We start from the raw sequence: 14,807 nt of genomic DNA on the forward strand, positions 1-14,807 counted from the left end.
AGAGATTGGAATTCATGGGGTAGGGGCTGATATATATTCCACTACCTGGCTTTTCTTTGTTTACATATCTGCAAATTTTATGCCAAGTAGAATATCAACTCACGTAGTTTCTTGTAAAGGTAAAGATGGATAGACAGATAGCAGTTAGCCCTCATTATTAGGGAGGAAAGCATGTCAACATCATAACCTGGGCTTTCAAAGGGTTTCTAGATATTAGGGTTTGCGGCTTCTCAAACTTAGTTCCTCTTCCTTACAAAATCACTCACTCTTTATCATTTAACGTGGTGGGGTTCCCAACTTTTTTGGTATGATGACTCCCCGAGCCCCAGTTTTCTTGGTATTATGACCCCCTTTAAAAAAACAAAAAACAAAACAAAAGAAACACCTCATGCCCAAATCAATAAAACTGCAAAAACCTACAGCCCACATTTACAGGGTTTGAGACCTGCTTTTTTGATCAGCACTCACAAGTTGAGAAACATTGATCTAATGTATTGTCGAAGGCTTTCACGGCTGGAGAACGATGGTTGTTGTGGGTTTTCCGGGCTGTATTGCCGTGGTCTTGGCATTGTAGTTCCTGACGTTTCGCCAGCAGCTGTGGCTGGCATCTTCAGAGGTGTAGCACCAAAAGACAGAGTCTCTCAGTGTCAGTGCTGGCGAAACGTCAGGAACTACAATGCCAAGACCACGGCAATACAGCCCGGAAAACCCACAACAACCATTGATCTAATGCTTATGGTAGTAGGCTGGTAGCTCCAGTTATTGGTAGAAACTGAACTTGAGGGCCAGTGTCCCTGGATAATCTTCTCATTACATCTCTCCTGTGCCCCAGTGGCTGTTCCACATGAACTCATGAAGTTGACTTATACTGAGTTAGACTATTTCTCAGGGGAAGAACAGTCTACTCTGACTGGCAGTGGCTCTCTAGAATCTCAGACAGGTTGTGACAGACAGGAATAATTTCAGCTCTGTCTCTCCTGGGAAACAGCCAATGAGAGTTGGTGGAATGTTGGGCCAGTGACAGTTGAAAGTCCGTTGGAAAAGCAGTTATTGAGAGACAAGGTTTTGGAAGCTGCTAAGAGAGACAGCAGAAATATAGCTGGCTGTTAACTCCTGTTCTATTACATAGTAATCACTCCCTATTTATCCATAATATATCCATGTGTTTTAAAATCATTCACTACAGCTTGTTGCAGTAGTTCTAAGTGGCAGTACAGTACTCTAATCTGGAGAACCAGGTTTGATTCCCCACTTCTCCACTTGAAGCCAGCTGGGGGACCTTGGGTCAGTCACAACTCTCTAGAGCTCTCTCAGCCTCACTTGCCTCACAGGGTGATTGTCGTGAGAATAATAACACACTTTGTAAACTACTCTGAGTGGGTGTTAAGTTGTCCTGAAGGGCAGTATATAAATTGAATGTTATTATTACAGTGTTCTGTGTTGTAAAAAAAATTCTTGTTTTTGTTTTCATCCTTGAAGTTATTGGTTGAGGGGAAATAAAACACACACAAAAAAACCTCAAACACTCTGGTCATGGCAAATGGGGCATGTTTAAATAAATGGTGGCAGCATATTAGGGAAAGTTAACTCTGAGTTCCCTTTCCCCAATAGCCCTGGGCCATAGCTGGGTGAGGGGAAGTAAATAAAGGGAACAGGCTGCTTATTTGGTGGAGCCTCTGGGAATAGGAGACCTTTGTGGACTTTGGTCAGGGCTCTTTGCCAGATAAACAGAAATTAGACAAGTGGTGTTGTGTGACTGCCCTTAACTGCCTGTGAAGTCACAAACTTGTGCAGAGAGGTTTCTGATGGATGGCAGTGTATGGGGTCACAGAGGCATTTTGCATAACTTACTACCTTAGCTTTTAAACAGAGATGCCAAGGATTGAACCTGGGACCTTCTGTATGTTGTGATAGGAAACTCAGCATGCCTTGGACATTGGGGGTCACTGCATGTGTCTCTATATGTATGTGTTACTTTTCTGTTAAGCAAATAACTTCTCTTTGTCTAAGGTAGGGACATCTCCTAACTCTTCCTCTCTTCCTGAGTCCATTGATTACCTCACCACTTTCCAAGGAGGAAGATGCACCTTTTCAGAGCTCTTACCATGAAGGCCTGATCCACAGACCTGCCTGCAGCTACAATGCTGAACTAGCTGGCAATGTTATAGGGAAAATAATGCTTTAGACTAGGATTCTTTATTTCTTCTGCAAGAAATTTCTGTGAATAGAATCTACCTCAGTAAATGTAAGTTCTATCTTTTCTACAATTTAATTGCCTGAGAATTAATTTCTGCATGTTGGGGAACACGCTTCTGACTGGTAACTCTGCCACTAAACAAAATATAACTATTTCTAATACCGAATGTAAAGTAGATGTTGTATCACAGATCCCTGGCCCCTCCCCATTTATGCAAACAGTTTCACCTGTTATGAGCAAAAAGTGATTCACTTAGTACCTTTGCAATGATGTCAAGAGTCACTCGTCTCAGCAGGCTCATTATATCAACTTTTGTCTCTCCATTGGCTTTCTCTTCCAGCACCTTCATAAGCTCTTCTGCTTTGTCATTGAAGATTCCCATTAACCCCATCAGGTAACTGAACAAGTAAAAAAATATTACTGAAGAAGCTCTGTAGTGAGGTAAGAAAGTATCCTATGTAAGAACACAGGGCTATAGAACATGAAATCACATGTGGAGACACAATAATTTTAAGTGAGGCGATGCACCACAAGGTACTAGCACTCAACAAAGATCTCCATTTCATGTTGAGAGACAAGAGATTTTTAAAATCTACTTCAGTCATAATAGTCTACATTTTCTTTCATCTTTGGTAGGTGATTGGCCAATTTTGAAAACATCAAAGCAAGAGAATTTTAGAACTTCCCTTGGCAGCGTCTTCCCTTGATCTCATTATTAAGATGTCTCTTGCAACACCTCAGGACACATTTGGCTGCTTCCACACATGTTGGATAATCCACTTTCAATACTCTTTAGTGAACATTTGAAACTGATTTTCCATGTGTGGAACAAAAAATCCACTTCTAAAGGATTGTGAAAGTGCACTGAAAGTGCATTATTCAACGTGTGTGGAAATGGCCATTTGTTTGTTCATATGCATATCCCATTCACATTAAGCTCTTCTCAGTCATTATAATCACTCTACTTGTGATCCTCCCATTGTTTGCAGTTGCCATTTTGTTTGAATAGGACAATGAATATAATTTCTAGCGGCACCCATAGGGTTCTCTGCTGATGTCACCTGCTGCTGTCTCCAGACTAGGACTGGAAATGGGACAACATCATTTACAGCAAAGCACAGTAAATTCAGTGAGATATATTTGATTATAATTTATTTTTTCTTCTTCTCACGTTCGGCTAAAAGCTGGATCCATAATTCTCCGCTGCTTGTGCCAGTGGTTATAGTCGCGATCTGCTAGCAAGCCAGTCCCGAAAAATCTGAAAATATGGGGGGGACATTGTATTAATAAAGACATCACATACTGATCCTTCGAATTACAGCGAGGAAAATGGGGCAGGGCTGACCCAAGGGTTTGGGTTGCCCTAGGCAAACTACGACTTTGGTGCCTCCCCCATTCAACATTCATACACAAACATAAAACATCAACCAGCTCATTTCAAGGGCTGCAATCCTAAGCATGCTTACCAGGAAGTAAATACCATTTAACACAGTGGGATTTACTTCTGAGTAGGTATAGTAGACATACACAGGTGGAACGCTGGTTTGCCTCTTTCTCTGCCCTGCACCCTGGAATCCTGGGGCTGCCTGTGGCCCTCTCTTTAGGCAATCCCCCCCCCTCCTAGCAATTGCCTTGATTTGCCAAGTGATCAGGCCACCCCTGAGATTGGGACACAGGCCACAAGCTCCCTCCTCCTCACTTGTACACTAGTTTGCCATGTGGTTGGAACAAACTACGGTGCTTATATTTACATCCAGACTTGAAACTACGGTTTGAAGTGGGTTTACCAACTATTAACTGGACATAATTTTGTTACGTTTTAACCAGTTAAGATCTGCATCAGTGGCCCTGTTCTGTGTGCTCCCACCTTTGGATATATGATGGGTAATTACCAGAGACAGGGCCTTCTCGGTAGACATGCCTCAGTTGTGGAATACTGTAGTAGTTTATTAATAACTGTGCTGGAATAAAGTTCTTTTTACACATCAAAAGCACAATAAAAACATTTATTACTTTCCCAGGCATTCTTTTCACTGAATTATATATGGTTTGGTTAAGAACCTCATGCCTCTTCCGTGGTCGTTTTCGATCTCTGTTTGTTTTCCTTGTTGAGCAACAGTGGATTATTTGAGAAACTTGCCTCAATAAATATGAAATAGGTAAGTGCATCAGTTCACTTATTTAAAAGTGCAGTACCAGTGAGACCATTGTAGTCAATCTGTTGGACTAAGGCTTTGATCCCATAGACACTTACCTGGGAATAAGACCAACTGAATAAAGAGGGGCTTACTGCAGAGAATACATGTGTAAGAGGGGAGGGGCTGCAGCTCAATGGTAGAGCATTTGCTTGGCATGTAGGAAGAGGGCCCAGGTTCAATCCCTGGCATCTACAGATAAAAGAATCAGGCAGTAGGTGATGTGAAAGACCTCTACCTGAGACCCCAGAAAACCACTGCCAGTCTGAGTACAGAATACTGACTTTGATGGACCTATGGGCTGATTCAGTATAAGGCAGTTTCATGTGTGTTCAGGATAGGATTGTAAATGTACCTGATGAAAACAGTTTCTTTTTTCAACATTTCTAGTGTGAGCACAAACATTTTAGAGTGACTAGTTACTTGCAACAAGGAATATGGCACCTGATAACCTTGAAAATGGTATTTTCATCTGGTGAAAATGAAGAAGTATAACTGCGTATATACATTTTCTATAGTGACAGAATTAAAATTTGCCTGTTTTTTCACTGGCAGTTATGAGGTTATTATTGTCAAAGATGAAAGCATACCTGTTTGTTATACAACAGTCTGGAAAAAAACTCAAGGCAGGTAATGCAAAGTGCAGAAGTTCACTTAGAATAGAAGTGTATTAATTTGTGTAATGTGCTTTGATCTATATTACTGCAACAGGATGTATTACCTTAGACCAGAGGACATTCCACTACCTTAAGGAGCCTTGCTCCAATGTATGAAGCTCTCTTTCCAAAAGAAGAGCCACATGTTGGAGAAAGGTTGGAGGAAGTCTTAACATCTATTTTTTATTTATTTTATTTATATTTCAATTTATATACCACCCATCCTCGGGAGCTCTGGGCGGTGAACAGTTTAAAATCAATAAAACAAGAAAACAACAATACTAAAATCAATATACAAAACAATAATGAAATAAATTAACCAATTAATCTATTTAATAATTTATGTCATTTATAGGCCGCCCTTTTCACTGAGACTCAAGGTGAATGTTTTGCTGAATGGATGCCTGCCATTATTCGATCAACTCACTGAGAATCACTCAAGGGGCAAGACTTTTAGGACTACATTCAGTTCATGACTTTTATATTTAAGTAATTAACAAAAATTCTTTTTGCAATAAAATACAGAGATTAGATGTATATGTCCATTCTCTGTCCTGATTTCAATCTGCATGAAGGAACATAATTACATGTTTTTGGTTTTTCCTGGAACTTTGATCAACTGTTAATTTTTTTTTAAATCCCACACATCATGTATAACAGCTTTAAATTAACTTACCTTACACCAAACATACTATAAACACGACCATATGTAAATGGGTCTTTTGGGTATTGTGGTAGCATCAGATACTCCTAAAGATAAATCACAGATCAGTTCAATTTCTCATAAATGAAATATACTAATACCATTAACAATACCAATGCCAGTACTAATACACTGTCACACGGATACCACTAAACATTTGGAGAGGATATTTTTTCTAGAGGTTTGTGACAAAATTCAATTTAAAGATAAGGTTTCCTAGGTGCAGCACTTGGAGAGTTGGAGGGGGAGGAGTTGGCAGTGGCCTGGAATAACAGCTTGATTGGCAGGCTTCCTCCTTCCCTCTGATTGGCCAGTCAGAATCCACCTTCAGGATGAAAGGGTTGCTGACAGGGATTTTTGAGAGAGTATGTTGAAGCACCTGACAGGAAAGGTCAGACAGGTTCCTCCTCCAGCATGAGGGAAAAAAGATCTGTTGCCCTAACAGTGACACCAGTGTTTTGAGGGTTAAGAATTCTAAGCATAAAAGCCAGTGCAAGATGAAACCTGTTAGCACACCCACGATAGAACTGTGTGAATGGGTGTGTGTGTGGGTGTTTTGGCAAAGAGGGTTTGGGTAGTGAGTGGAAACTCCCATTCCATCCAAGTGAATAAGGAGTAATTCTTCTTAGGGAAAGACTATTAATTCCTACCCAGTGTCTAAAGGCAGTTTGGCTCTGAGGAGGACCCCGGGTCTGTTGTAAAAGGAAAACAGTGGTGAATTAATGTCAGAACACCTAAGATGGAAAAGGGAACTCTGTAAAGAAACATTGTTACAATGTTTTAAACCAACCGTCTCTCACTATTAAGAACTAAGAACACAAAAACTAAGCTTAAAGGAAACTGTTTTGCCTGAAACTTAACAAGTATTCTGTTCTACCAACAAATTTTACCTCAGTCTTTATACTATGCCTACCTGTTTAATAAAGTTGTGGCGCATTTAACATTACACCATCTCCAGTGCCATTTCCCGCACAGAAGAAGAGGTTTCATCCAGAAGTCCCCCCCTCTGTGGGATCCTTTTACCAGAGGAAACTGGCACTTTTTCTTCAAGTTCTGTCTGGGACAAAACCCCCACACAGCTTCAGGACGCCATATCGGGTGGGGCTCCCCCTGTTTTAGATATCAACAACAGCCAGCCATTTTCTTCAGTTCTAAACTTGTTTAGTTGATACCATTGCCCTCAATGACACTTATTTCCGAACAAGCATGCTGAGGATTACACATCAACAAGCAATTCTCATGATCAGTTGTCAAGGCATGTTTTACAGTGTAGTCCTAAGAAGAGTTACATCCTTCTAAATCCATTGACGTTGATATGCTTAGAAGGGTGTAATTCTTCTTTGGACTCTGCTGTTAAAGAGACAAGATAATCTTGTAAATTGTTCCTTTGTGTTAAAGACGGAAATGTCTTCCCTGAAAGATTAACTTTCTCAGATTCATCTACTACACTTTGCCAGTTCAAGAATTAATAGGAAAAGTTGCCTTGATCTTTCAGATGAAATCATTACATTTCATATTTAGGGGAAGAGACATACAATATTTTAAGATAACATAAACTGTCTGGAAGTGCTTTCATTGCATCCAGTTCAAATATTTTCCTGTCCTGGTCTGACCTCTGAAACGATTATTCTGATATTATTAAGCTAAGCTTTGTGCTAATTGGCTAGCTCCCCCATGATGACATCAAATGGGCCTCCTCCCATCCCAAAGAGTAGTTTTACATTTTACGATCCTAGTTTCCTTTTAAACAATTAATAGTGGACAAATAAAGAGACAGGTGCATCAATAATCCTGTAGTGATTTTGTTTTTAAAGGTGGATAGTCAATTTCAGGAGAAGGGAAAAACTGAGCCAACATAGTATGGGTATCAGTAGTTACAAGTTACAACGCTGGGCTTATGGTATGTCTAAGGGCTGTAATATGAGCTGATTTTTTAATTTATATTACACTTGTCTTCACACACACACACCTCACATAGGCTGAGATAGATATTTAATAAAATACCTTTACTCCTTCAGGACTTAATATTAACACTGAGACTCTGTGAAAGACATTAATACGCAGAACTGGTCCATATTCTTCAGCCCTACAAAATGAAAAAATGACAAAAATCTGGAGTCATAATGAGCTAAGGTTAGAACTTCTTTAACGTTCCTGAAGACTAGCAAATGGGTAATTTGTTTCCGGGCGTAATGGATAACAACAACAACAACATTTGATTTATATACTGCCCTTCAGAACAATTTAATACCCACTCAGAGTATGCCATTATTATCCCCACAACAACAAACACCTTATGAGGTGGGTGAGGCTGAGAGAGCTCCAGAGAGCAACCAGGCCTAGCCAAGTCATGCAAGTTGGGAGGAGGCTGCCATTGGGACTAGGCAAGTTGTGTGGCATCAGGTAGTCTGGTAGCCACCACCTCACCTGGGTAAGCTGTGCAAATTGCATGATAGCAAGTGGCACGGTACAGTGGTTGCTGATGGGCCTGGCCCTTTTGTGTCTTCCTTCTAGAGAAGGAGAAAGAATAGAAGGGATGAAACGGAAGCCAAAATAGCCCCCGAAAGCACCCTTCTCCTGCTTTTTATGGACAGAAACCAAGATATAAAGGTTGGCAATACTGCAATATTGTTGGAGCTGCCCAGCAATCCCCACAATGACCACTGAGATATCAGAAGGCATACATTTAGGAGTTGCTTCTGTTATTTGACGTGTTAACACCCCAATACTTTTTTTAAGACTTCAGACTTTTCTGCAAACCAAGGGTTTTCTCTTGTCTGTTTATGTCTCCAATCGATGAATTTAAATATCCACGAATGGGACCATGTTGAGAATTAGATACAGAATCCTCTCAAGATGTCTGTTTCTGTTCTCCGGGTGCTAAACTACCAGCTCTGTTTTTCAGTGCCTCAACCAGGCAGGCTTCCTTAGCACTCTCTGAAGGTTCTCTTGGAAACAGGCCCCTCAAGCTCTCTCAAAGAGCTCCTTCACACATGCTCCCACAGCTTTCTTCCTCTCACACAGGCTATTCCTATAAGAGTTTCCCTCAGGAATCTCTTTCTGCTCTTTCTTTAGCCCTCACACAGCTCCCAGATGCCTCTCACCCATTTTCTCTAATGAACTCCTTAACCTGTAGACAGCGAGTCAGAATGAGGGATAATAATGGATTTCACATCCAAAGTAATACACTACCAAAAATCTAATACTTGAAATTTCTTGCAGAAATCATATGAAACATCCGACCAAAGACAGTATTCTTGGCAATAACAGGTTATCAGGCACAACCAGCATGGCAGCTTGTATCCTCTGTTTCAAGTTGTCAGTAACTTACCACTGTGCCAAAAGATCATAAACCACTTCGTTATTTTTAAATGTTCTCCACATGATTGGCAGATGACCTAAGAAAAAGCTGCAAATTAAAAACAAACAAATTGGGCTGTATGAAACCTGAGTTGCACACTTAGTAGCAGTCAAATGGCATGGGGGGGGGCAAAGAAAGGAGGAATTCCAATTAGAGATGGGCATGAATCAAATCACGACTCAAAAAAACGCACGAACCATGCTGGTTTGTGGTTCGCGAACTAGTGGTTCGTAGAAGCTCCTTTCCATGAACTTCCACGAACTGGTCTACTGGTTCGTTTGGGTCGTATTAAAGGGGCAGTATAAACTTCTCCTGCCGCTTGCAAGTGGCAGGGCCCTTTAAATTGCCTAAACCCCAGCCCCACCTCCACCCCCACCCTTACCTTACCTAGCTGCCCTGCAGGCCTGCGGCATCCTCCCCCTCCTCCCGTGAAGGGCGGGAAGGCTGTTTTTGGCCTCTTCTACTGCTGAATGTGCCCGCAGGGCAGCAGAGGAGGACAAAAATGGCCTTCCCGCCCCTCAAATGGCCACCTCTTAACCCAGCTGGTATTAGGAGTGGAGCACTTTGTCAGGATCTAATACATTGTGGGTTTCTTGGTCAGAGTTACGCCATGTTTAATCTGTAGTTGCTAGTCTTTTTCTCCCTTCAGGTCCAGGTGTTATTTTGACCGCACTTTCCATGGGAGAGAATACTCTTATCTGTTTCTACAGCTAGAGACCTTGACGGGCCGAGCCTTCCCACAGCAAAGTTCCCATCGCCCTGGAGGATGGGGGGGAGGCTGGGAGTGCAGGGTTTGATGTATCACCAGTTTCGTTTTCTTCTCTCATTCTTGACAATGTATGTGTTCAGCCAAGATCCTTTCTAGGCCTTAGAATATGGATACTTGTGTCAGAGCCTAGTCTTTCAATAAACCTTTTGAAATCAAGAAATTGTGCTTCTTGCAGAAGGGGGAGACGAACTCTAGATAACAGGGATTCCATAGTCTGACATTTTGTTGAGAATCCCAGCTTTTACTCCCCCAACCCCTCACCCAGGGAGGATGGATACTAGAGAGAACCTGATTGATCTGTCTGTGCCTGGACAGGAGGGTGCTAGGACTAAAGAATTGCCTGCCGGTGGTACCGGGCAGGACAGAGCGATCCTTGAAGGAGCTCAATCAAAAACGAGTGGTGTCCATGGATGTGAACAGCTAATATCATTGCCAACTCCTCGGCAATGGTGTTCCAGACCCCGGGAAACCAGGGAGAGGTGACCTGGCACTATGTTTTCCCGCTCGATGATCAATCTCAGTAGGACCGTTGGGTCGACGGAGCAGGGAGCAACGGGAGGACCTGTTTGAGAAACGGGTTGCCTATCCACACTCTCGGCAGGCACTACTCGGACCAGCTCCCCACAGTGGTACAGATGGGATGTGGAGGCCGGGCACCTGGTGGAGGATGTCCACAGGGGGGAGGCCAGCGGGCCTCAGAACTGGGAGACTGTGCGTAATGAACTCCTAAGTTGGGATTACACCGATGTGGGCTCAACTGGAACTTGGGACATGGGCGCAGGAGCCCAAGCTGCAGACCCACGTTGGAACTGATTACAAAATCAAGCCCATGTGGTGCAGTATGGAATACTTGCAGTTACGGGAATGGCTAAGGGCTGGTTGGCAAGTGCTGCGGAAGAGGAACAAAGCCCCAGGGAGACAACGGGGGTGTCTTCAGCCGGTGAAGATTGGGTGCCGGGGGTTTCAGGTGATGCTGTGGAAGAAGCAGATAGACAGCAGTGTGACTGGGAGGAGACCCTGCTCCTGCCGGATCAGACGGTGCCGGCCGAGGAGGAGGAGACGGAGTACGGTACTCCTGCCCATTACTGGTGGCTGGAAGGCTGGTTGGATGTGATGGAAGGGGACTTGGCTCAAGCAGTCTATCTAATCGGCCTGCTGGTGCAGGGTGAGGGCTCTACCCAGCCGGCTTCTCGAGCCCAAGAGGCAGGAGGGGCACACGCTCGAGCTCAGCTGCCACCTTCTCTACCTGCTCCAGGACCTCAGCCACAGGTTCAAACCCAGCCTGGGCCCCAACAACCTGTGCCACAGCCAGCTACTCAAGTTCAAGCCAAAACCAAAAGAGAGAGGCGCGGTATAAGCTAGCAACACAGTATCTATAACCGCACCCGACTAACTAGGTAACACAATAAAGTATAGATAATACACTTTAATTAATAAGTTTCATGCACCAAATTATACCCAGAACATTTAAAGTGTATATATAGTATCATAACACCTGAGGTATATTATCCATCACACATATCTTTCATAACTTGCATAGGTACAATCAAATGCTACCATATTACAAGATTTCTGATACAATCAAAGTAACTGCTGACGGGTACGCCAGCAAGAGGTTCCCGTTCCGGATGCCCCTTTCTCAAAGCAGTTACCACTGTGAAAACATACAAAATCGATTGTTAAAATAAATACCTAATACACAATAAATTATATTGCAATCATGCCACTATGTACTCACAAACAATTTTGATGGGTGTATTCTCAATAAACACTGTAAGAAAAAGCCACATAAATACAATACATAAATACAATATAAAAATCTTCTAAATTGATATCAAATTGTACTAACATACATAATGTGATTAAAAATGTTATATAAATACTTACAAACAGTAAATTTCTCAACCTTCAAAGTGCATAGTGGCAGCACGCTCTATGGCGTCAGCAATTTAATTACGTTCCCTCAGCCGTTATATATTACATCCAATTAGTCAATAGTTCAACTTCAAGTATCTCATTTAAAGTGCCAGTGCTTCTAGGACATATCCTCATAAGAAAGCGGTCAAATCAAAAGAGTTGTTTAGCCCTCTTGGTTCCATAGATCGCAATTTAAAAATCCACCAAGCCTCTTGACGCAGCAGGTCCCGTTGCGCAATCATGGGTTCCTTGCTGCGACTTACATACAATACGGTATATACAAAATCGGTTTCACCATGTCCCATATCCTTGAAATGTGCAACTAACGGTGCCTCCTCAACATTCCTTCGTATCCTCGACCGATGTTCTTGAATCCTTGTTTTGATAGATCGTCCCGTACATCCTACATACATCTTACCACATGAGCATATTATCAGATATACCACATTCTGACTGTTACAATTAGAGAACTCCTTCCAGAACAATCCCAGACCTCTAAATTGTTGTGATGACATCACCTGATCACATGTATTACATTTACCACCCTTGTAATGTCCCTTCGGTAGTCCCTCAACTGGAACCTTTTTTACTATGTCCGTGTGTGTCAATTGGTCCCTGAAGCTCCTAGTTCTATGAAGGGCAATAAGCGGCTTCCCCTGACATCCAGGCAAGTTCTCCACTAGAGGCCAATATTTGTAAATAATACTCCTAATACATTGCGTCAAAGGTGTATAATCTAATGCAAAACAAAACCTGCCTTCCTGCCTCTTTCCCTTATTCTTTAAAAAGGCCTGTCTATCTCTCTTAATAGCTCTATTCTTACACTGATTAATCACCTGGGTCGGATATCTTTTTTCAGCCAGTTGCCTCTCCAATTGTATCGCGTGTGTCTGAAAATCCTGTATCGATGTAGAGTTTTGACGTAGCCTTAAAAATTGGCTATACGGGGATTCGGTTTCGTTTTCCCGGCCATGTCAGACGTTCCTCTCTGCAGGTCCGGGGGGAACTGTCTGAGCAGCCTGACCGGGTGGTTGACCCGCGAGGGTTAACCTCCAGGACTCCCAGTGAGGGAGCCTGGATCCGGGGCGCCGCGGGAAGAACCCTCTGGAAGTAATGCAGGGGGTAAATTGCCCGCTTGCTCCAACGGAGGCCGGCAGACTGGCGCAGCACCGCGTGTGCTGCCGGGCCATGGAGAACGGCAATAAGCAGATTTAAGGTGAAGACCTGTAAGTAAGCGAATCCCTTCTGATTTTTAAGCGTATGCGAAGGATCGGTGGGAATTGAATCTAAAAAGGCGCAGACTTCTTCCCCTGCACCGAGTTTCGGAACTTAGTTGGCGCCTGCCCCCCTAAGATGGCGACGAGAAAGCAGAGCCCAGCAATGAGTAAATCAGTGATGGCGACGTTACAGGGGAAGGGGAAAACTTTGGAAGAGTTGGTGAGACGAGCAGTTTTCGATGCTGTGCAGCCCTTTGTAGTGAAACTGAATGAAATGGGGCAAAAGGTTGATTCAGTGGAGAGCGAGATGAAAGCCATTAAAGAAACAGCGATCTGAGCAGAGCAGTCTGCGCACGAGAACGCAGTACTCATGAAAGCAACAAGTAAGGAAGTGAAGCTTTTGGAGAATCAAATAATAGGATTACAAGTGGACCATGCCCAAACGGTATTGCGTCTTCAAAATGTAAAAGAAGAGCAAAATGAAAATTTAAAAGATTTGGTGTCTGGACTTTTGGCGCTATTCGCAAAGGCAACTAAAGAAGAGATAAAAAACGATATTTTGGAAGCCCGGCGGACATCTTCAAAGTATGCAATGAAGCGGCAGCTGCCTCGCGAGATTATTATTGACTTTTCATCTAAGAAGACTTGGGACACCATCTTAGACAATTCGTATAATGTGGACTTGGATTATTTGGGCAATAAGGTTAAAATATTGAAGGATGTTCCATTTTTGGCTCGTAAAAGAAGATTCAAGTATAAAGGACTTGCGGCTTTCTTGAGGAAATGTGATATAAAATATAAGTGGCTGTTTCCAGAAGGCGTCTGGTTCAGATATAAAGATCAAACTTACAAGATTACATCGGACGCGCAGCTGACAGACTTTTTGTTCAACCATCAGGAGTTTCAGCAGGAAGAAAGTTCGAAGTCTGAAGGGGAAAGTGGGGGGGAGGAAAGAGCGGGCGCAGCTGCTCCAGCTGCGCAGAGAGAATTAAGACCGAGACGCAAGGGGGGGGGGGAAGAAGTTCTGATCCTGAATATAATCTGTATTTTATAAGACTTACCAATCTGATAGCATATTAGAAAGTTAACTTTTAAGAAAAAATTGCAGTATGAAGGGAATACAAGACATGTAGTGTAGTGTTTGTTGTTTGTATGTTGATTTTCCCTTTTCCCAGTTCTCCCTTCCCCCTTTCCCCCCCTCCCCTTTATACTTTTGTAGTCTTCTATAGTTTTTTTATGTTAGATATTAAAAAATAAAAAAAATAGAAAAAAAAAGATTAAAAATTGGCTATACGGTAAATTATTACGGAGATGGGGGGGATGAAAAGAATGAAAGTGCAAAAGTGCATTTTTATCTGTGGGTTTTCTGTACGGTCGTACCTGTGCAGTTATAGATACTGTGTTGCTAGCTTATACCACGCCTCTCTCTTTTGGTTTTGGCTTGAACTTGAGTAGCTGGCTGTGGCACAGGTTGTTGGGGCCCAGGCTGGGTTTGAACCTGTGGCTGAGGTCCTGGAGCAGGTAGAGAAGGTGGCAGCTGAGCTCGAACATGTGCTCCTCCTGCCTCTTGGGCTCGAGAAGCCGGCTGGGTAGAGCACTCACCCTGCACCAGCAGGCCAATTAGATAGTCTGCTTGAGCCAAGTCCCCTTCCATCGCATCCAACCGGCCTTCCAGCCACCAGTAATGGGCAGGAGTACCGTACTCCATCTCCTCCTCCTCGGCCGGCACCGTCTGATCAGGCAGGAGCAGGGTCTCTTCCCAGTCGCACTGCTGTCTATCTGCTTCTTCCAC

General features: G+C 43.0%; 1 protein-coding gene across 1 annotated transcript in view; it reads right to left on the minus strand.

Moving 5' to 3' along the window:
* LOC129324802 (cholesterol 24-hydroxylase-like) overlaps positions 1 to 14,807 on the minus strand; it is a 50,133-nt gene that overhangs the window by 32,916 nt on the left and 2,410 nt on the right. The window contains exons 2-6 of the mRNA XM_054972200.1: positions 9,083 to 9,160; positions 7,756 to 7,837; positions 5,725 to 5,798; positions 3,369 to 3,455; positions 2,457 to 2,595 (exon numbers count right to left, since the gene is read on the minus strand). Coding sequence (XP_054828175.1) covers positions 2,457 to 2,595; positions 3,369 to 3,455; positions 5,725 to 5,798; positions 7,756 to 7,837; positions 9,083 to 9,160 — 460 coding nt within the window. The remainder of the gene's footprint in view (positions 1 to 2,456; positions 2,596 to 3,368; positions 3,456 to 5,724; positions 5,799 to 7,755; positions 7,838 to 9,082; positions 9,161 to 14,807) is intronic.

This window comes from Eublepharis macularius, chromosome 2 (assembly GCF_028583425.1).
Source record: "Eublepharis macularius isolate TG4126 chromosome 2, MPM_Emac_v1.0, whole genome shotgun sequence".
Lineage (NCBI taxonomy): Eukaryota > Metazoa > Chordata > Lepidosauria > Squamata > Eublepharidae > Eublepharis > Eublepharis macularius.